General features: G+C 40.6%; 2 protein-coding genes across 2 annotated transcripts; both read right to left on the bottom strand.

Annotated features, from left to right (window-relative positions):
* Positions 1-7,921: 7,921 nt before the first annotated feature.
* On the bottom strand, positions 7,922-10,945 carry LOC140856735 (receptor-like protein EIX2). The gene has a single exon (XM_073255044.1). It carries the CDS (start codon positions 10,111-10,113, stop codon positions 8,188-8,190), a length of 1,926 nt encoding a protein of 641 aa, XP_073111145.1. The 5' UTR covers positions 10,114-10,945; the 3' UTR covers positions 7,922-8,187.
* A 9,073-nt stretch (positions 10,946-20,018) lies between these two features.
* LOC105035813 (receptor-like protein EIX1) lies at positions 20,019-24,285 on the bottom strand. Its single transcript, XM_010911511.3, has one exon. The coding sequence runs from the start codon at positions 23,812-23,814 to the stop codon at positions 21,286-21,288; it is 2,529 nt and encodes an 842-aa protein (XP_010909813.2). The 5' UTR covers positions 23,815-24,285; the 3' UTR covers positions 20,019-21,285.
* Positions 24,286-24,498: the final 213 nt, after the last annotated feature.

Raw genomic sequence — 24,498 nt, 5'->3', positions numbered from 1 at the left:
GAGGCTATGATCCCGCTCGAGATTGGCCTGCCGTCTTCAAGGGTCGAGTAGTACCACGAGCCGGACAACTCCGAAAGCCGGAGGGCCGACCTAGACCTTCTCCCCGAACTGCGAAATAAGGCTCAAATCCGAATGGCCTCATACCGACAGAGGGTCGCCCGGTACTACAACGCTAAGGTCAGACCAAAGCTCTTCAGGCCTGGCGACCTAGTCTTGAGGAAGGCGAAAGTGTCGAAGCCCTTGGACCAAGGGAAGTTGGCTCCCAACTGGGAAGGACCCTACAAGGTTGCTGACACCTTCGGGCCGAGGGCCTACCGGCTGGAGACCTTGAGGGGAAGCCCATTCCCCGGACTTGGAACGCCGACAACTTGAAGCTGTATTACCATGAATTTTATGGTTGGAATACAAGTTCAGTTTTAAATTTTGGAGTCCTGATCTTTCGACGTTCAACGATCCATCGGCCCCTTACCAGGACCGATGCACCAACAGGAGTCGATACTCCTTCGACGTTCAACGATCCATCGGCCCCTTACCAGGACCGATGCACCTACGGGAGTCGATACTCCTTCGACGTTCAACGATCCATCGGCCCCTTACCAGGACCGATGCACCTACGGGAGTCGATACTCCTTCGACGTTCAACGATCCATCGGCCCCTTACCAGGACCGATGCACCTACGGGAGTCGATACTCCTTCGACGTTCAACGATCCATCGGCCCCTTACCAGGACCGATGCACCTACGGGAGTCGATACTCCTTCGACGTTCAACGATCCATCGGCCCCTTACCAGGACGATGCACCTACGGGAGTCGATACTCCTTCGACGTTCAACGATCCATCGGCCCCTTACCAGGACCGATGCACCTACGGGAGTCGACAGCCCGCGCGATTGTTGTCGCGACTTCCGACCAGGCTGCGGCCGGTCGAGGGATATTCGGCTTACCACCGTTTTCACACAACGTGACCTTAGTCGCACCCACAGCTTCCCGACCGATTGACGGTCGGTCGAACGACATCCGGCTTGCTACCATATGTCAGACGACACAGAACCCGACGCAAGAGCTTGGGGATCCGACTTACTATCGCTCCCCCGACGCTGCGCCGATCGATGTTCGACTGAACGCATCTATGGAAGTCCGACTACCGAACCTTTACCAGGTTCGGTCGGCTCCCGACTTAACAGATGCGCCCGACCGGCGACTTCAACTATTGGAAGCCGACCTAAAGTCGGGACACAAGCTACTTCGGAGCTATGCAAGTCGGTTAAGTCCTACCGACTTACCCGAGTTGGCGACTTCTCTATGTTGGTAACTAGGGTTCGACATTACAGCAATAAGAGATATTTCAAACGAAATACACAAGAAAAGACAATTTCATTCATTGATCGAAGGAAATTACAAAGTCGGGCCGAAGCCCGATTACACGTATTTTCAAAAAGAAACAAAAGAAGACGGTCGGCTGGACCGATCATTCGTCCTGGTTGATCTCTTCGACCGACGGAGGATCGGGAAGGATCGGCGTCTCGACCGTGAGCGGCGCTGGGTCAACGGCAGAAGGATGTCCTTCAGTCGGCAAGGGACCTTCGGTCGGCTCCTGCTCCGGGACGGCTTCCTCCGCTGGGATGACGCCTCCCGACAGCTGGTCGGCCTCCTCTTCGGTCCCTCCTCTTCGGCGAGTAGCGGGACGACTCGGCTGACGTCCACCTCCGGGTACAAGGCATGGATGGCATCCCGACCGTCCTCGAACCCGACCCGGTAGGAGGCGAAGCCCGACTCGAGCATCTCCTCCTTGTACCGGTCGGAGGCCCGGAAGTCCTCAACCGCACGATCGGCCGACTCCCTCGCCGACCGTGCCTCGTCCTCAGTGTGGGCCAGCTCCTCCCTCGCCAACTCCGCCTCGGCCCTAGCAATTTCGGCGTCGATCTGGGCGATGGACAACTCCTCTTCGGCTTCCGCGAGCTTCCCCAGGCTGACCCGAAGTTGCTCGCGTTCCCCTTGGAGTTCGGAGGTGGCACCGTCCCGTTCGCGTCGAAGGCGACGCACGGCCCGACCTTTGTGCTTGGCCTCCTTCTTGGCCGACTTCAGTTCGGCCATAAGCCGGGAGACCTCGTCCGTCAACTTGGCCTCCCGGTCGGCCGACTCCTGCAGTTGGTCGACCAGCCTCGGCCGCCGCCGACCTTTCTTTAAAGGCTGCCCGAACGTCGCCGAACCTTCGGTATCCGGCCTCCAACTCGGACATGGTGAAGATCAGCTGCCGACGGAAAAAAGCTTCGTCAGAATTATGTGGCAAGCAAAAATTCTTCTAAGGAAAAAGGTGACGCGAAGCTTACCTCCACCATTGTCGGGTAGAACCGCGACAGCATCTCGGTCACCTGCCGAGACCGCAACGACTGCACGTCGGTAGGGAGGAGGATCCCCTGGCACAACCTCCTCGCAAGGTTGTGGTCGGCCAAGGCCGATACACCCTCAGGGTAGTATGCGCTGGGGGGCATTGATCTCTCCTCCTCCGAGGGCTCCATCGGGGCTTTCCCCCGATCAGCTGCCCCGACCGATGGGGCTGGCAGCGATGGGACGCTGGAGTTCGACCCGACGCCCCCCGTTGCGCCAGCGGACGCCTCCAGACGATGTTCGGCTTCCCGAACGACATCCGGCTCCACCCGCGGCGGCGAAGCCGCCGACACTCCTTCGGCCACTTCCTCGGTCGGCCTCTCTTCGACTTGGACAGTCGGAGCCGCGAGGGCTATGATCGGCTCCGACCCCTCGGTCGCCGACGCTTCCACGGTCGGCGGGACTGGGGCTGGTCTCTTGGAAGGGCGCGAAGGGCCAGCCTTCGACGCTGGCCTCTTCCTCGCGGCGGCAAACTGACGAATCTCGGCATCGGTCGGCCTCATCCTCGGCGGTGTCCCTGCAAAACTGACCAGTGTCAAAGGCCGGACCAGAACTACCCTAAAGCCGAACAAAAAGAAAAGCTGGGGGATCAGGCGATACCTATTCGGGGGACCAGACTCAGGCCAGCATCATAGAGAGCTTGCTCGGTAACAAGCTCCCTCTGCTTCGGGACCGACATGTCTTTGAGTCGGTGGAAGTCCTCCCGGTCGTCCGCGTCGACCCGACTGTTGTCGTTGGCCTCAGTTCGGGGTACACCCCAGCGGGAAGGAAAGCCCCAAGAAGAAGAAGAAGAAACGAAAAAGAACTGGTTCTTCCATCCATGAATGGACGATGGAAGACCGGTTATGAAAGCAAGACCCTTCCGGGGGTTGAAGAGCCACCACCCTCGGGCCTTAGGGTGGGGTCGGAGCACAAAAAATGCCCGGAAGAGGGAAACGCGAGGGTTGGTCGGCAAAAGCTGACACAACAACGCGAAGGAGATTATCAGACGAATAGAGTTCGGCGCCAGCTGCGCCGGACAGAGTCCGTAGTAATCAAGCAGATTCCGGACGAACTCCGGAATCGGGAGCCGAAGACCCGCGCGAAGGTCTTCGACATATAGCGCCAGGTCGCCAGGCGGAGGGTTGTTGACCCGACCGTCGGCCCCTGGAGCGGAGAGCCGAAACTGCTCCGGGATGCGATAGTGCTCCCGAAGCTGATCGACATTCGGCCCCGAAAGCGAGGAAGCCTCATCTTCCGGAGCCGATCGAGAGTCGTCGGTCGGGTTCCCCGACCGAGCTCCCTGGGTCGGTTTCCTGGTCATTATGCAGGAACCAAAAGAGCAGAAAGGGAAGAAGAAGGAGAAGAGGGGACCACGAACCCGATGGACCCTCCGGAAGTAGAGAAGAGCTCTGCCCGCGACGACCAAGAAATCGCCCGGACAGAGTTTCCCCCAGCAAATGGCGAGTGTGGGTCCTGGGTCCGGGAGGTCCTATATATATAGGGCCGACCGACGGCCGAGATGCTCCCGCGCCGACCAAAGACCTCCAGATGCGCGACGCGTGGCGCCCGCCGGTTGGCTGAGGATTCGGCGCGCTTCGTCCCGGGATGCCCGCACCGCCCTCACTAAATGCCGGAGCGGACGCCGGCCAACCACCCTGACACGCGGCGCGCGGCGGTTGGCTCCGCAGTCGGCCGCCCGCACCGGTCCGCGTTCCCGATGGGATGCCTCACCCGCGATCGGCGCCGAATATCCGATCGACTGACGCCGTATCGTCCGGCGCCCGATCTTCTGACACCGACGTGATGACTGACGACGACAAGACGTGGCATCTGACACCTGACGCCGGTGCGACTTCTGGCATCGACTAGACGTTCGGATCACTTGGGATTCGTGAGGTGTCTGACAACGGATCAGCCGGCGGTACGGTCGGATCTGCACATGCGACAAATCCACTCCCAGTCGTCCGGTCTTGCTACCCGAATGAAGGCATCGGCCAGCTCTCCACCCGACTTAGGAGTGGAGGGGGGCAACTGTTGGGGGATACCCACCGACCGACCGACCGACTATCGGAGGGCCCGACCGGCTGGCGGCCCGACCGACCGACCGACCGACTATCGGAGGGCCCGACCGGCTGGCGGCCCGACCGACCGACCGACTATCGGAGGGCCCGACCGGCTGGCGGCCCGACCGACCGACCGACTATCGGAGGGCCCGACCGGCTGGCAGCCCGACCGACTAACCAACGGCCCGACGGACGACTCTGACTGGCCCATCGTAGGTCGGGCGACAGGCCGACGGACGCCATCAGCGGCTAACTACGGCCATTCCACGGTCCGTTCCCGACCGACTAAACCCAGAGGTCTGGTAGCCGACCCACATGAAGCTCGCCGACCGACGGAGGAGTCCGACGCCACTCTGCTGGCCACCGACCTGGGGTCGGCCGACTCCACCAACCACCGTACGGTCGTCAGACGTTGTCAGCCCTGACACGGACATGCGGCACAATTACCTAGGGGCATTGTCCCGCCCGGGGCCGGGTCAACCCTGGCGATTAGACGGCTACACGGCGACATGACATTTTCACGGTGGCTCTGACAGTCTATAGTGAGTTGACAGTTCCTCACTTGTCCGTGCCATTAATGATGGCGCCATACCGTGCTCCACTATATATACCGGGGAGGGCAACAGTGCAAGGGGTCGATCCGCCCGTCTCTCCCACATACGCAGGCTCGCTCCTCTCTCTCTCTCCCTCTCTCTTTCTCAGAGCTCTCTGTCTGCATTTCACTGTTGCCCAGTCACCTCTCTGACTTGACCGTCGGAGGGTCCCCGCCGGAGCCGCCTCCGGTCAGTGCGGACTTCCTTTTGCAGGTGCACGCTTCCCGGCGATCGGGCGACGAGGCGATTGGCCGCAACAAAGCTGTAGTTTCCTTGAGCATACAAAGACACTTGGCAGGCGGTTGCATACCTTGGATGGTGTTGCGGACCAAACCAGAAATAAAATTAAACCAAACATTATGCAAATTGATGGGTAATGTTAGCTCCATTGTGAAGCCAAGAAAAAAGAAAAGCATGCTTAAAGATCGTCCCAAGTTCTACCTATGTTGGAGGAGCGAAACATTTTCTCACCTAGCCTGGCTCGGCCAATGGATGAGAGGTGTCTCGCAACTTCTACATACTTATTCCACAAGCAGCTAAGGAGCTCAACATTAGGTTGCTAAAGAAGAATAGGAGGAGTTGCTAAAATCGAGAAAGCTTTTACGGACATTAGAGACCCTAGTTAGCAGCCCATGCATGGAAAACTCTAAATGATTAGATAGTTCTTCTATCAAACCAGCCTCTTGACATTGGGTGTAAACCGACCTTGAGATGGACCTTGAGATGGATGATCCTAGACACATTTAACTGACCTTGATAAAAACACATTTGATTGACCTTGGTGAAAACACATTCGACTGACCTCGGATTTCACCGAGGTCCCACCTCAGCATCTCACCAAAATTTCTGGATAGTTTCCTTCAACTATACATATGTGGGCTAGATTATCGTGTGTAATGCCTGTAGATGATGCGCATAATTGACGCCCATCATCATGCACCTATCTTTAGTGCATGCAATAGATGTCCACAATCTTCAGTTAAGTGGGTGCAGATTCTTCAGTTCCCTTACTGGATTTAATAGTAAAAGTCAACTACTCCACCTCTATATAAAGGGGAAGAAAGAGAACCCTTGGATAAATATTCTCTCTAAAGAAAAGAAGCCTTCCTCTCTTTCTTTCTTATTTTTTATTATTTTCAAGCTCCGACTAATTTAAGCATCGAGGTCCTTCGTCAGAAAATCTCCGATGATTGTGGATTTTCTTTTAGGTCTCTGAGACAAAGGTGCTTTAGTTCATCACTGGATCTTAGGTCGGTAAGAGATGGACCTCAACCGCACTGACCTGTTGTTTTGCGACAACAACTTACATATAAAAACAGGATTGTGTCAAGACTTCAATGTGCAAAATGGCCTTGTTCCGTTGCAAATTATATTTTTAAAGTGGATGACACCCTGTGTTAGATCTAAGCCATAAAAAGAGGTAACAGAACCTACTATGACATATCTGATTTGAACAACACAATAGTACGCAGAACCCAACCCAATAAATTTAATCAAATATCAGATTAAAACGAGCAATCTAAACACAAGTATACGTCTTTCCTCTACATTTTTTTTTAAAAAAAATTTAACTTAGCATCATTTCCCGTCCGTCATTTTTTGATATCAAAACAGGCAATCTCAATACAACTATATTTGTCAAACAAGCAACTTTACGCAAACAAATATAATTAGCCAAATAATTGATGTGCTTTATCTTTTCTAAAAAAATGGAGAAAGCCAATGCTTGGTCTAGTGCAGGTCTCGGATAATGCTATTTTCTGGACACAAGCACAGAAATTTGAGCACAGGACTAAATCCATCATGAGCATTGTCCTTGTGAAGCTCTACCATATAAATAAATAAGACTCAGCCCAACTTCCACTCTTTTATTTCTCCTTTTTCATAGCATGCAATTTTTGTTAACATTGTTTCACAACCCCTGCAGTTGTGAAGTGCTGAAAAATTGAGATGATGTTTTGTGCTTCAGCTGGCAAAGACCCCACGAAGTGCTAAATTTCTTTCCAGAATTTTGGAGATGCACCGTTACAAGATTATTTCTCTACAATCTATCAGGAAAGATGACAAAATCATTACGTGGGGCCATTATCTTGGCCCAAAATAATGAAGCAGGCTCTGTACAGATATTAGCTGCTTAAGAATTGCCAAACGCTCCCTTAATAAGGGTAGGAAAATTTCTTTTTTTTTTCTAGCATATTTTCATGAACGAGCTTGGGGGTTGATGGGGATAAAATTGCCCAAGAGAATGGACTTAACTGGTAGAACCCTAGTTGACCCAAAAGCTGTTGAATTTTTAGCCAACTAAGATATTAACCCCTTCTACTAGTTTTTACTGTCCATTGTGGAATCATTTTTTCATACATGGATTCTCAACAAATCAAAAGTTAGTTCTAATTGAGCCTCTCACATTTTCTTATCTTGACAGAAAAAGGAGGCAAATCTACCTGCTTTGTTGTGGTATTGAAACTGCTGGACAACCACTGGCAGAGACATTCGATCAGCTTCTCCCATGCTACCGTGAATGTCAAGTTGTCTCTCTTTTTGCATGTTAATTGGCTACAATTTTTCAAGGTTGCATTAACACCAAATTTTATTCTTAATCAGTAAATTCATAGTCAGAATATTGATCCCGAAAACCACCATACTTGTTTAACCTCAAAATGTTCTTCCCAAACATCTCAACGGGATAATTTTATACCATTTGATTTATTATACAATAATGACAAAGAATAAAGAAAACTCAAGTAGTGTAAAAGATGACAAGCTTGTGGGCTCATAGATCGAGCAAAGCTTTGAGATAGAGCCAACTTTATAGCATATCAAGAATAACCAAAGTTCTAATTCCTTAATTTGCTGAATAAACAAATTATGCATATCTCCTGCACCTATGACTGCAATCTTCTGAGCTCAAATGCATTTAAAATTCACATAAGTTCAGGCCTATCTGCTTAGCTCATTCACATGAGCTTCGTCCTCTAGCTCAAATAATTTAAGCATGATATATGACTGACCTTCAAACTAATTAGCAATTCTCTCTTGATAAATTAAGTGAATTAGTTTGAACATAATTATTTTATTAGAGTAGTACAGGTGCAGTTTCCATGTGTAAAAGTAGAGCTTGAGTATAGATAAACCATTCTGAATATTTCTACAATCACTTCTAAAAAAAAGGAAAAAAATTACAAATACAATTCAAGGTCACAAACTGTGATGTTGTAATGTTGCATACTTTAAACTTGGTGAAAATTGTTGCCAGGGCCATGTAAACTACATTGAATACTTGATCTATATGTTGAAAATAGGCTTCTCTCCATTTTCTATTGAATAATAGTGGGCCAAAGACAAACCAGAAACCTACTGTGAATCCTGGCCCCATGCTCATATACAACTGCTTCATTTCAGACCCTTCTTCGTTCATGGAGTTATCATTTTGTTCATCCTCTCCAACTGTATTTAGACCTTGGTTTGTCTTGTCATCTTTACACTTTTGACTTAATGGGAACCCACAAAGATCAGGATTACCAATATAGATAGATGGGTCCACGAAGGTTTGAAGCTGATTACCTATTGGAACTCTTCCTGATAGGTTGTTATATGACAAATTCAAGTAACTCAAAAAAGTTAGACCAATCATGCTTGAAGGAATTCCACCGAAAAGATTGTTTCTTGACAAATCAAATGACTCCAATTGTTGCAATGCACCAATCTTTTTTGTGATCTCTCCTGTCAAATGATTTTCAGACAAATTTAAGCTCACGAGTCGAAAAAGGCTGGTCAGCTCTTCTGGTATCATTCCAGATAAGTTATTATTTGAAAGGTCCATAACGATCACAAGTGGAAGCAATATGGCATACTCAATGTATATTCCTTTTATGGTCACTTGCACGTTTTCATTGTAATGAGTATAATTTTTTAAAATGGTTCTATTCATCTCCCCCGACAGTTTCATGGCAGTAAAGTTTCCAAAGCTAAAAGGGATGGTTCCTGATAAATTGTTACTGGCCAAATCCAAGATTTGAAGAGCCCTTAGTCTTGATAGATTAGGAGGAATATTTCCAACAAGCTTGTTTGATCGTAAGCGAAGGATCTTCAAAGACAACAAACTTTCTTCTATCCAAGTAGGTATTGTACCAATGAATCCATTCTGTCCAAGATCAAGAGTATTTAATCTCGCACAACTCTTTAAGGATAAAGGGAGTTCTCCTGAAAGATTATTATTACTCAAATGCAATGATTCGAGAAAAGGTAATGAACAGATTGATGGAGGAATACTTCCGGATAGACTATTGCTTGAAAAATCCATAACAATGATAAGCGAAGAGTGGTTCCAGCAATCAGGGAGCTCACCTGACAATAGATTTTTTGAAAGATCAAAAGCACCATATCGAAGATGACAAAGAGACAAGGGAATTTCACCACTTAAATTATTTGTGGAAAGAGAGAGGTATTCCAAATTAGGCATACTTTTGCCAATGTCAAGATGAACCGCTCCTGAAAATGAATTGTTTGATGGGTCTAGTAGGGACAATATTGAAGAATTAAAATTTGGCAAAGGTCCCTCAAAGTGGTTACAACTCAAATTAAAATAATAAAGGTTGATGAAGTCTGGAAGATTGGGTACACTGCCGGTGATTCCATTGCTGGAGATATCTAAGTCGGATATCTGAAAAAATGACCTCCAAAACCAATCCGGTATAGTGTCTGAAATTCCTGTGCTAGACATGTCTAGATAGGTAATGTTTTTTTGCATTCGGAGCCATACTGGGAATCGTGGTCCCAGCTTGCATGAACCAATATATAATTCTGAAAGATGAAAGCAGGGAATCCAATCAGACGTCAGATTCAAAATTAATTGATTTTGTGATAAATCTAGATATTTCAGTTTGGTGAAATTGGCAAACTGCTCTTCAGACATGACACCCTTCAAAAAGTTCTGTCTAAGGTATAAACCAACTAACTCTATAAGTCTTCCAAGTGATGCAGGAGTAGGACCAGAAATTGAGTTGCCACTCAAATCGAGATATTTGAGCTTTCTGAAGTCTCCCAACCAATCTGGCAAATAACCGCCAAGCTGAGTGTTTCTCATGTATAGAGTTTCTAAACTATTTTTGATGCATCCAGTAAACACTTTATCAAGTTCATGCAAATTTTTGCTGATATTAATGTCTAACAATCCTAAATACTACAGCTTACATAGACCCTCAAGCACGATCAGAATTTTGCCTTCAAGAAAATGATTACCAGATAGATCAAGGGCCTTGAGCGAAGCTAGATTCTCAATTGCAGACGGAATGATCCCCCAAATAAAATTGTAACTGAGATCAAGGTACTCGAGGCTACTTTTGTTGAACAACCAACCAGGTATTGTCGAATTAATGGAATTAAAAGAAAGATCAAGAACAGAAAGTGAAGTAAAATTCACATGTGGAAGAGAGAGCGAAGTGGTGTTGATGCCACAATCAGATAAGTGTACCTCAATAACAGAAGGGAGCATGTTTAGTGCTTGCAGCCAATGAGCACCTTCTCTGAATTTCACATCCGACATATTGAGATATCGCAGAGAAGAAAGTCGAGAAATCCAAATGGCATTATCAATGATGAGAAATCCAGGTGGATTGTCATCATAATAGTTATAACTGAGATCAAGATATTGGAGGCTCGATAGATTCCCAAGCTGATGCGGGATCAATCCACCCATATAAGCCGAGGAGAGGTTAAGATATTTGAGCTGACGGAATGAGCCCATGAATTCTGGGATACGAATTCCTCCAAAGTTGTTAATGCTCAGATCAAGATAATTCAGTTGTTTCAGCCCAAGTAAGGAAGGCCTCAACTCACCTCCCAAGCACCACGTGTTGTTTGGAGGATAGTATTCGAAGCATGATGGGTTGCGGAGGTCTAGCTTGACAACATGGCTGGTACGAGAAGCCACACCTTCCCATGTGCAGCAGTCGTCTCCCACCCAAGAAGATGGCCTGTTGGAGGGATCTTTGAGGCCTTCTTTGAAGGCAAGAAGAGCATTCCTTTCGATGGGTATGCAGCTCGGGATCGAAATTCCATTGAGTTTCCTCACTTGATCAGCACACAGAAAAGCAAAGAACAAAAGTAGAAGTTGGGTTCTTTTAAGATCCATGAATTTATTAGTTGCTGTGAGATGAAGTAGAATGATCTCTTTATATTAATTATTAGCAGGACAGAAAGCATCTTCCATTGCTGTCCATGACCAACCAATGAATTGGTCTCTGAATATTCCATCTTGGAATGTAAGGTCGAGCTTCCTTCCACACCACACCACACATATATTAATTATAAATGCGAGTGCTCTTGCATTTATACATGGCTTGTTCTTTCAAATCTAAGTTGGACTTTAAAGATGGTGGGCTGGCAGCTACACACACCTACATGCACTCGGCTCGACTTGGTCGATCGTATCATGTTTGTGGCATGCATAGTATATATGTGCATGGGCGGTAGTATGTTCTCTGCCACACCTCAAGTAATATTTAAAATTTGAATTTGAATTTGAATTTAAGCTTTAAATTTGATTTCAATATGTACAAAAGCATTATGGATGAAGTTTAGTTCTATATTGAATTTCATAACGTTACGTTAACTTTGATAATTAACTTTGATAATTTCATAAGGTCGAGCTTCCTTCCACACCACATGTGACTTGTTAGCAGTCAAAAGTCCGTGGGATATTTTTGGTTGGGGATAATCTGGCATAAAAAAATAAATTCCATCTCAGATTATCATATTTAATATGAAAAATGAAAGTGAAATAGTAAAAAAAATTGATGAGCCCCATGTTTATTTTTCGGAGAGAGAAGGTAAAATAAATACTATAGGAGTTGATATTTGTTAAATTTTTGAGTGATGATAATCCATACTTGATAAAAATATCCCTAATAAAACTGCATATGTAATCATTGAATTTATTCTGATGTCTTTCCAAATTCATTCAAAAAAGAACTTTGACAAAAAAATTAAGATGAAGATGGCATTATGCAAAGGGCTATTTAGTTATAGTTACTATATAAAAATTAATTAAAAATGATAATACTATCCTAATATTAAAAAATTATTTTATGCTGAAGGGTATATTTGTAAATTTGATCATAGTCATATATAAATTTATCTCCAATCAAATAATCTTTTTTCGGATTATTTTTTAGAGTAATTTTTTTCACCAATCAATATAATAAAAATTATTTTTTATAATTATTTTTTGATAAATAATTTTGAAAAATTATTAAATTATTTCATAATATAATATATTCCAACCAAATAGATCCTAAGCATTACTTACAAAACCTCTTCTTTTCCACGCCACATTTGGCTTCTCCTGTGTGCTTGTCATTGGTTAAATACTTTGCCAAATCATACCGGAGCCAGTTCAAATCCTGCAAGGGCTAGAATAGCGAGCTCTTTTCCAGAATAATACAAAAAAAAAAATTAATTACTAAAATAATTCAAAACTTAACTTTTTTATCAAACTAATGCAAAAAGGAGAAAATGCCATTTTGAATGGCGTTTTTTCCCCCTTCCACGTCACCCTTTTTTCCACGATGGCATCGTCCCAAAAAAAAAAAAAAAAAGAAACGCCGTGCAAAAAAGGCATTTTTAAAAATGCCATTTTGAATGGCGTTTCTAAAAACACCATTCAAAATGGCGTTTTCAATTTTTCCCACCAAAAAAAAGAAAAAAAATCAGGAAAGAATGGAAATTTTTTTAAAAATTTTAAATTAATAAATAAATTAAAATTTTAATTTTGATTGAAATTTAAAATATAAAGATTTAAATTTGTAATTCAAATAAAAAAATAATTTTAGATTTTTTTTTCAAATTTTTTTAAAAAATGTCTAAAAAAATCTTAAGAAATTTAAAAATAAAAAATATCATAGAAAATGAAAAAAAAGAGAAAGAAATATGAAAGAAATAAAAATTTTAAATTTAATTGAAAAACATCATTTCAAATGCTTGTCAAAAAATATAAAAAATAAATTTAAAAAATAAAATGTACCATTAAAAAATAAAAATTTTTAAAAAATCAAAAAAATAAGAATTATAATTTAAATTTTTAAAACAAATAAAATTTTAAAGATTAATTGAAATAAAAAAATTTGTAAATTGAACTTTAAAAAAATAATTTTTTTTAAAAATATTGTAAAAAAATTATCTCAAGAAAAGAAAAAAATATTGTAAAAAAATAAAAAATACCCTAAAAAAGAAAGAAAATTAAGTACCTGTAGGATGATTGCCACCATTAAATTAACAGTTATATTGATTACTATGTTTGGTATACGCAGATAATATTGCAGTAAAATTACTGAAAATCTTGATTGACATGTTTGGCATGACAATCAGATTACTAATAATGTAACATCAAATTTTCAAAATACCCTTTCCTCCTTCCTTTCGCTGTCCATTCCCCCCTTCTTCTTCCTTTCGCTACCCATTCCCCCTTCTTCTTCCTTCCATGTTTCCGACGGTACCTGCCACCGCTATCCTCGCGGTGCACTCAGACCTCTCTGGATGGAACTCTATCGCATCCCTCGGCAGTACCTCTCTCGGGTGGAACTCCATCGCATCCCTGCCGCTAGATGCAGAGCCGGAGGAGACGGAGGAGGCACGACAGACAGGGGGAGGGGAGGGAAGGGGAGCGCAGTCGGGGGGCCGAGGGGCGATGCCGGAGGCACACCAGGTGGGGGGCCATGGGGGAGGGGAGAGCGAAGCAGCGGCGGGCGATGCGGTCACGGGAGGAGGGGTTGGGGGGAGGTGCGGCGGGTGGCGCTGCACAAGGAGGGGGGAGGGGAGGCGTGAAGGAGCGGCGGTGGCGCTGCGCGAGCGGGGGGGGGGGGGTTGGTGTGGGGTGAGGGGTGCATGTTCGGTCCGGAGCTGCGGAGGGAAAGAGGGGTTTAGTTTATTTTTTTGATGAAGGTAGTTTCATCCAAATATTTTATAGTCAGATTACCAAATATTTGATAATATGGATAGCCATCTTTAGATAATCTAGATTACCTTTTGAGAGGTAATCTAAATTGTCAAGACAATCCAGATTACTATCCCAAAAAACATACTAAATGTAATAATCTAATGGAATCTTTTTAAATTATCAACAATCTGAACAGATTGCCAACTATCAAACACAACCTAACAATAGTGGGCTGGTGGCCATACACTCACATACACTCACCTTAGATCGGTCAATTGGGTTGGCGGCCATACACTTGCATGCACTCGCCTTAGCTCGGTTAATTGTACCGCATGCATGGTATACACAGCACGTATGTGCGTGGATGATAGCATGTTTTACCCCACCTCAAGTTAAATTTAAAACTAGTATATAACCCATGCAATGCGTGGGATTTTTTTTTAAATTAGTTCAAACATATATTATTTCTAAAATTTTAAGCTTCAATAAAATGCCTCTCTCTCTCTCTCTCCCTCCCCCCCCCCCCCCCCTCCCTCTATTCCAATGGAATACCGGGCTAACTTTCCCAAACTGACACTCGCCCTCCTCCTCTTCGCGCACGAGATGCTCCCCCTCTCCCCCCTCGCCCCGACACCCTCCCTTTCGCCATCCGCACCGCTGCCCGCCTTTCCGCCCTCCATCCCACCCGTCAGCTACACTCCCAATCCCTCTGACCCCCCCCACCAACGACGGCACCATCGTCGCCGTCCTGTCCACCTGTGCCTAGCTCGGCTCCCTCCATGACGGCGCCGCCGTCCACGACTCCGCCCGCACCTGTTGATCTATATTCTTCCATCGGTCGGAGACCCGTGTTCCCGTGATGTGCCGTGCTGGCGACTATGAAAAAAACTGGCGGTGTGAGCGTGCGATCTCGTCAATTTTGTCTGGGTGGAGCGAGAGTGTGCCGACATCGCATTTCAGTGTGTTTTTTTTTTTTTTTTTTGTGGACGCATGGTGTGCAAACGGGCAGCGCCACAGGACGTCGTGCGAAGGCTATGCTTCGGATTTTTTTTCAACACGTGGCATACAAACAGATTAGAAAACGTGATGTAGGAAGGCATCGTTGCGATGCCTCCATATATATATATATATATATTAGATTTGAATGTAAATTTAAGATTTAAATATAATTTCAATATATAACGTAAGCGTTGCGGATGAAGTTTACCTCCGCATTGAGTTTCATAATGCTACGCTAACTTCCATGTTCATTTAACATGCTTGTGCTGGTAAGCTTTACGAGGTGCTAACAATATCAAAGCTATTGAGGTCTGAGTCTGTTCTTTTGAAAATAAAAAATTTATCTAAAAATTTATATTTTTTTAGATAAATATTTTAGATAATATTTAGATAAAAAAATAATTTATTTATATTCTTTTATATATTAAAAAATGACTCAAAAATCTGTTATCCATATTCTTTTGTATTACTAATTTTCTAAATAAGTTGCTAAAATCTATCCATATTTTTCATAATATCTTTTATTATATAAATATTATTATATATAATATTATAATATAATATATTATCTTATAATATATTATATTTTAATATTATAATATATTATAATATATTATAATAATATAATATATAATAATATATTATATTATATTAATATCCTATACTAATATAATATTATATAATATTATTTTATATAATAATATAGTATAATATATGATATTATATTAGTATATATTATTATATATTATTATATTATTATATATTATAGTATATTATAATATATTATATTATGCTAATATCTTATATAAATATAATAATATTATTATGTATTATATTATTATAGTATTATATTATCATATTATATTATATTAATATATATAATAATATAATATATTATTATTATTATATGATAATATATTATTATATTATATTATTATTATAAAGCTAAGGGTATACAAGGAATGAATTAACAAGATCATTTTTTTGATTGATGGAAAAATGATTTAGCCACCCTCTAGATGGATAAGATTTTTTTTTATTTGATAGATAAATGGTACCCATGAAAAAGTAACTTATCCATTTTGAAAAATGTGAGAATATGGGTAAATTGATCAATGAAGAAGTTGATCAATTTTTTTATGATATTTATCCATAAAATAACAAACTTTATAGGTCTCTTCGGTAGTTATCTGGACTGAACCTATAAAAAGGCTACCGATTCAAGAGCTTAACATCATTGGTTCCAAGTTTATTGTGGCCTTGTGCTTCTGCTTAGTCCAAAATAGAGAAAGCTCTACTAAATTTTTCATCCTATTCATTTCAATTTATTTTTCATCTATTCTCTTTTCAATATAATTTGTCGTCTGGGCAATTGAAAGCATTGATTGGGTCAAACTTCACTTGTGATCATACTCAGAGGAGGATCGAATTGAGTTGGATTATTGTATCTTACAAACGATCTCGCTATTGGCCTATATGAGCAAGACTAATTTCATTTTTAAGATAGTGCACCTCAATGGCTCAATCCAAACAAGCCTTCAATCTTTTGATCTAAAAAATTTGTTATAAAAATTCGAAAATATTAATTTTTTCAATATTAGCAATTTGTAGGCACCACATCATTAACAAACTAAAAATAAAATTCATGGTTAAACTAGGAATTGCTACTAGTTGCTTATTTGAGTAGCATATTAAATTTGCTTTCATTGTGTAGCATCAGAAAGCTTTATCTCCATTATAAAAAAGTTGAATTCTTTTTTAAAAAAAGATCAGCTTTTAAAGCAAATTTTATTGCTTTGAAAAACATGCAAAAAGAATCATTCTATTTGCAGCTTTACAATATGTGCACAAAGTAAAATCCTTTTGGCCGCTACTTCAAAATCTAAATTCTTAAAACAAAATCTTTGATCTGTACATCAAAATTTGTGCAAAAAATAAATTAAAATTCTTAAATTTAAAAAAAAACCTAGGCTTTCTACTTTAAAATCTGTACAAAAATTTAGTTTACTTCACAATATAAATCTTATTACCTGAAATTTAAAAACTATAAAAAAATTGACAATAAATTTAAAAATAAAATCCAAAAAATTACTGCTCTAAAAACTATGTAGATAATTAGTCCATTTTTAAACTAAAATTCTAATAATTGTTGCTTTGAAAACCATACAAAACTTTTGTTTAGATTTCTAGCATAAAATCTCATTAGTTATTGCTCAAAAATTCATATAGAAATTATTACATTAAATTAAAACAAAAATTTCTTTTTCACTGCTTTAAAATAGTGGAGAAATGTATAAAATAGCAATATAAATCTTTTCTAATGTTCTGATAACCATGTAGAATTTTTTTAATTTTTCAGTTAAAAAAGGAGAAATATATAAATCTTTTCTAAAATTTCAGATTTAAAATTAAAAATTTGTAAATAATTCATAGTTGAATTTGAATTTTAAAGCACCCTATAAACTTACACACTATTGAACTTTAATTTAGGTTCTAAAATATAGCACCATGTTTATCTCATTACTTAGTGCAAATATCACTTAGTTATGCTATTATATTTACTCTTTAATTTTGTGCATTTTATATATTTAAATTTATGAATTCAAATTAAAGTAACAATCCATCCACCTATATAGATCTCAAAGCGACTAATAGATGATCTAGATTATTCATCTATAGCACAAATTTCAAAGCATCCATGTGAACAATCCAAATTATTTATCTTCTACATAGATCTCAAAATGATCAATGAATGATCAGGATTATGCATCCATTTGCATAGATTTCAAAGCAAATATGGATGATTCGGGCATTCATTCATCTGCATGTATCTCGAAGCAATCATAGATAATCTAAATATTCATCTATATGTACATATCTCAAAACAACCATAGACAATCTAGATATTCATCCATCTACATAGTTTCAAAACAACAACAGATGATTCGAATATTCATTCTCCTGTATAGATTTAAATTTGGACTTGTATTCATAAAACTTTATATGCCTCTCCTCATGAGTTCCAAAATGTTCAATCTTCCAACGTAATTTCAATGAATGATCGTCAATAATATCAATCTTACAACATTCTATGAAAAAATAGTCGATAGTATCGATCTTACAACATGTCATCCTCATCTTCTTACAATCAGTAAGGAAAAAAAATATAACAATTATTTAACCAAAATAACATAATTTTGTCAAAGCAAGATAATATGCATCGGTCATGATATACAGCTGGAACAATAAGCAAAAAAAAAGAGAGTAAGAATGTTGAAATAGAAGACATAAATCCTATAATAAATTAAACAACACAAATCCACAAAGCAAAGCAAAGCAACGGTAGCTTTGGGGCGTAGCCACCTTCTTGTTTTCTTGTGGCTTTGGGGGTTGTTACTGTGTTGTTTTCTCTGCTTCCTTTTTCTCTTTCGCTTGGATGGAGAGAAATCTTCTCCCTCCTAACTGTAATATTCCTGAATAGTCAAGAGGACGACCATTAGATACCTTATACGGATCTCGGTTTGATCCTAGACATTTGGTCATGGGTCTTGTTTTCCGATTCTAAAAACGTGCCTCTAGTTTCTCTCTCTTTTTTTAGAAACAAGAAAAAAAAATAGGTTCAACTACAAAGAACATTGCAAGACGCTGAGCATTTCTTTCACATCACTAAACCTGATGATTGTCTGTATAAAACTTTATAAACTTTATGTCAGCTCAGATTTCAAATTTAATTTGAGTTGCGCAATGATATTTAGGACTCGTTTGATTGACGGGAAGTAGAGGGGAGAAAGATACTTCATGAAAAGTGGAGAAAGAACTTCTTGTTTGGTTGAAATTTTAAGAGTAGAGAGTGAAAAAAGTATTTCCCATGAAAAGTCACTTCCCATATTTCTTGGGAAGTGAAAACTTCCCATGAAATACTTGCCATGACATGGGAAGTGGTGGTACTTTTTTTTTCCTAAAATATCCTTTTAAAATCCATAGCTAAAATTTAGTAAAATATCAATAGATGGTTAGAATAAAATACTGAATAGTAATATAATATTATATTAATATCATCTTAATATTTATATAAATATAATATTAATATTTATTATATTTTAATATTATTTTAATATTTTTATTAATATAATATTTTATTAATATTGATATAATATTTTTATTAATATAATATTATATTTATATCTATATTAATAATTTTATTATATTAAAATATTCATATTATATTAATATAATATTAATATATTAGTATTATATTAACATAATAAATTATTATGGTCTAATGTTATATTTATATTAATATAAATATAATATTTATATTTATATAAAGTTTATGAGTAAAAAAATATGGTTTTATATCTACTAAGAGTATAATAGGTATTTTACACAATTTTTTTAGAAAAATAGATACTCATCCAAATATAAGCTACTTTATAATAAGTCATCTTCTCATGATCAACCAAATATAGTAAAGTCTTATTCTCAAGAAGTAACTTCCTGAAAAATTGTTTTCTTAGAAGTTACTTCCTGGGAAGAAAAGTTCTTCCCACAGACCAAATAAGTCCTCAATGTATATTTGAGAAGTCATATTATATTGGATTGGAGTTGTTACTTTCACAAGTAAAAGGAGATTCACCTTCTATCATTGGATTGCGCAATGACTACTTTGAAATATGTGGAAATGGTGAATAAAAAAATTGAAATGCTGTAAAATCTATACAAAATATGATCTAATTATCGACATCATATAAGAAAATCAACCATTCTTTCATTCAAAAGATGCAACCCGGTGCAACCTGAACCCTATATGTTGTCTAAAATTAGCCTTATTTTTAATCAAATTCTTGTTTGAAATTGGATTGACTATAGTTATGGAAAACATGTCCAAAGAAGCACGCGGAAACATTATTATATATTCACTGATTTCTGGAGCTGATGGAAGTCCTGACATGGAGATCTTTTCCAAAGAGTAACATTTCGATCTTTTTAGCTCTCCAAAAGTGCAAGCTATTAAAAATTGGTGCATCGTCGTCCATCACATATACAAAGACTAGGAATGTGCGAAGCTGCTCGGAGCACTTTAAACATGGATTATGTGTCACAGTTGGACTTTATGATAAAACCCACTATGTTTTGCATGATGTACCAAGTAAACTGCAAGTTTTCGTTGCACTTGGACTATGGAGATGCCTTGCTTCACCATTCTGATCTTTTATAGAATTAACAGGGGAATAAGAGGCTTTTAACCGTGTTAAGACGTGAAACAACATCCTGCATTGGCTGGATGGTATTGATAGACTTGTCCACAGACAGATCTTTTGCTATGATTGGGAATGGACTGGGCTTCAGCCACTGCACCATAGGTTCAGCCAGTTCTGAGCCCAAATCTTTAGAACACGGCCCAAGCCAGGCCCAATATAACCATGCCCATGCCCAGCCTCATGCACACTTCTTACCGCCACGGCTGCCCCCTTATGCCCATACTTCTCTCTGCCGCTCATGCCGACCATACGCTCAGCCACTTGAGTCGGCTCGTCCCGTCCTCCTCGCCATTAACGTGTCCAAATAGCCTCGATTTCAAACAGCCTTACGGGCCATGGGCTAGCCCAGGAAGACTTGCCCACATCAAGCTTAAAAACTTTTCTGGACCCAAAAACTGAGGGTGAAGCCCATTCCAATGAACTCGGATGCAGCAGGCTTGCGCCAGTCTCGGCCCATTACCGACGTTTGTCCGTCGCCTCCTTTGGCGGTGATGAAGAGTAATTCTTTATACACCGCATGGGACGTAGGGAACAAAAAACAAGTCTACCATAGTAGATGTCCTTTGAGTCAAGGTGCTTTAATGATAGAACAAATTCAAAACCAGCTTCGGCTATGTTTGATCATGGGGATAAATTCTGGAGGGATATCTCTATATTGCAGAAAGGATTGGCTATTCCATGGGATAAGTCACTTTGATGATATTTGATTTAAGGCATAAGTACAGAGAATAAAGAGTGCATCAGGTTTATTACTACATCCCATCCTTTCTCAACATTTCAGAACTCCCAGGCGACATATGCTGCTTATTAGGATCTGTTTGATCATTAATGGTTTCAGCAGTCAGCAGACTAAGCAAATGATATTATTTTATCTGATATATGATATATGACTGATAAATTAAGTGAATTAGTTTGAACATAATTATTTTATTAGAGTAGTACAGGTGCAGTTTCCATGTGTAAAAGTAGAGCTTGAGTATAGATAATCCATTCTGAATATTTCTACAATCACTTCTAAGAAAAAAGGAAAAAAATTACAAATACAATTCAAGGTCACAAACTATCACGTTGTAATGTTGTGTACTTTAAACTTGGTGAAAATTGTTGCCAGGGCCATATAAACCACATTGAATACTTGATCTATATGTTGAAAATAGGCTTCTCTCCATTTTCTATTGAATAATAGTGGGCCAAAAACAATCCAGAAACCTATAGCGAATCCTGGCCCCATGCTCATATACAACCACTCCATTTCAGATCCTTCTTCATCCATGGTGTTATCATTTTGTTCATCCCCTCCAACTGCATTTAGACCTTGGTTTGTCTTGTCATCTTTGCACTTTTGACTTAATGGGAACCCGCAAAGATCAGGATTACCAATGTAAATGGATGGGTCAATGAAGGTTTGAAGCTGATTGCCTATTGGAACTCTCCCTAATAGGTTGTTATATGACAAGTTCAAGTAACTCAAAAAAGTTAGACCAATCATGCTCGAAGGAATTCCACCGAAAAGATTATTTCTTGACAAGTCAAGTGACTCCAACTGTTGCAATGCACCAATATTTTCTGTGATCTTTCCTGTCAGATGATTTCCAGACAAATTTAAGCTCACGAGTCCAAAAAGGCTGGTCAGCTCTTCTGGTATCATTCCAGATAAGTTATTATTTGAAAGGTCCATAACGATCACAAGTGGAAGCAATATGTCATACTCAATGTATATTCCTTTTATGGTCACTTGCATCTTTTCATTGTAACGAGTAGAATTTTTTAAAATGGTTTCATTCATCTCCCCTGACACTTTCATGGCAGTAAAGTTTCCAAAGTTAGAAGGGATGGTTCCTGATAAATTGTTATTTGCCAGATCCAGGATTTGAAGAGCACTTAGTCTTGATAGATTAGGAGGAATATTTCCAACAAGCTTGTTTGATCGTAAGCGAAGGATCTTCAAAGACAACAAACTTTCTCCAATCCAAGTAGGTATTGTACCAATGAATCTATTTTGTCCAAGATCAAGAGTAATTAATCTCGCACAACTCTTGAAGGATAAAGGGAGTTCTCCTGAAAGATTATTATTACTCAAATGCAATGACTCAAGAAAAGGTAACGAACAGATTGATGGAGGAACACTTCCAAATAGATTATTACTTGAAAAATCCATGATAAAGATAGAGGAAGAGTGGTTCCAGCAATCAGGAAGCTCACCTGAAAAAAGATTTTTTGAAAGATCAAGAGCACCATACCCGAAATGACAAAGAGACAAAGAAATTTGACCACTTAAATTATTTGTGGAAAGGGAAAGATATTTCAAATTAAGCATACTTTTGCCAATGTTATGTTGAACTGCTCCTGAAAATGAGTTGTTCGATAGGTCTAGTAGGGACAATATTGAAGAATTAAAATTTGGCAAAGGTCCCTCAAAGTAGTTAGAACTCAAATTAAAATAATAAAGACTGACGAAATTTGTAAGATCAGGTACACTGCCAGTGATTCCATTGCTGGAGATATCTAAGCAGAATATCTGAAAAAATGACCTCCAAAACCAATCCGGTATAGTGTCTGAAATTCCTGTACTAGACATATCCAAAAAGAAAATATTTTCTTGCATCCGGAGCCATGCTGGAAATCGTGGTTCCAGCTTGCATGAACCAATATCTAACAAACGAAGCCGAAAAGGGGGAATCCAATCAGACGTCAGATTCAGAATTAATCGATTTTGTGATAAATCTAAAGCATGCAATTTGGTGAAATTGGCAAAGTGTTCTTCAGACATGACACCCTCCAAAAAGTTCCCTCCGAGAAATAATTCAACTAACTCTGCAAGTCTTCCAAGTGATGCAGGAATAGGACCAGAAATTGAGTTGCCACTCAAATCGAGAATTTTGAGCATTCTGAAGTCTCCCAACCAGACCGGCAAATAACCGCTAAGCTGGGTGTCCGCCAGCTCCAGAGTCTCTAAGCTGTTTTTTTTGATGCATCTAGCAAATAGTTCATCAAATTCATATAAAGTTTTGCTGATATTAATACCTGACAATCCTAAATTCTGCAGCTTACATAGACCCTCAAGCAAAGACAGAATTTTGCCTTCAAGAAATAGATTATCGGATAAATCAAGGGCCTTGAGCGAAGCTAGATTCTTAATTGCAGGCGGAATGATGCTCCGAAAGAAATTATAGCTAAGATCAAGGTACTCGAGGCTGCTTATGTTGAACAACCAACCAGGTATCGTCAAATTAATGGAATTCCAACAAAGATCAAGAATAGAAAGTGAAGTAAAATTCACATATGGAAGAGAGAGCGGAATGGTGTTGATTTGACAATCAGATAAGTATACCTCAATAATAGAAGGGAGCATGTTTAGCGCTTGCAGCCAGTGGGCACCTCCTCTGAATTCCACACCCGTCATATTTAGATATTGCAGAGAAGAAAGATGAGAAATCCAGAGAGCATTATCGATGAGAAGTCCAGAGGGATCAAAACAACTACAGAGATCAAGATATTGGAGGCTCGATAGATTCCCAAGCTGGTGTGGGATCAGTCCACCCAAACCAGCATAGGAGAGGTTAAGATATTTGAGCTGACGGAATGAGCCCATGAATTCTGGGATACGAATTCCTCCAAAGTTGTTCAATGCTCAGGTCAACATAATTCAGGTGTTTCAGCCCAAGAAAGCAAGGCCTCAACTCACCTCGCAATCCCCACGTGTTGCTGCGGCGAAAAATTATTTGTCCCAGAATATCAGTGTAGAAGGAGAATGGATGTGGGTTGCGGAGGTCCAGCTTGACAACATGGCCAGTCCGATTGTCACAAGCCACGCCTTCCCATGTGCAGCAGTCATCACCCATCCAAGAAGATAGCCTGTTGGTGGGATCTTTGAGGCCTTCTTTGAACCCAAGAAGAGCATTCCTTTCGACCGGTATGCAGCCTGGGATTGAATCTCCATTGAGTTTCCTCACTTGATCAGCGCACAGAAATGAAAAGAACAAAAATAGAAGTTGGGTTCCTTTTAGATCCATGAATCTATTAGTTGCTGTGAGATGTAGTAGAAGAACCTCTTTATATTAGGAGGACGAAAGGTATCTTCCATTGCCGTCCATGACCAGCCAATATGTAATTGACTGCTGGATTCTATCATGGAATGTAAGGGTAGAAGTTTCCCAACACGGTGAAGCTTCTTCCGCACCACACATGACTTGATCGAGGTCAAGAGTCCGTGGGATATTTATGAAGACCTGTTTCCACACCACGTGACTTAATTGTCTGTGGGATTTTTATGAAG

Source organism: Elaeis guineensis, chromosome 1, assembly GCF_000442705.2.
Source record: "Elaeis guineensis isolate ETL-2024a chromosome 1, EG11, whole genome shotgun sequence".
Taxonomy (NCBI): domain Eukaryota; kingdom Viridiplantae; phylum Streptophyta; class Magnoliopsida; order Arecales; family Arecaceae; genus Elaeis; species Elaeis guineensis.
Note: the sequence above shows the minus strand (reverse complement) of the source record. Positions and strands in the feature narration are given on the sequence as shown.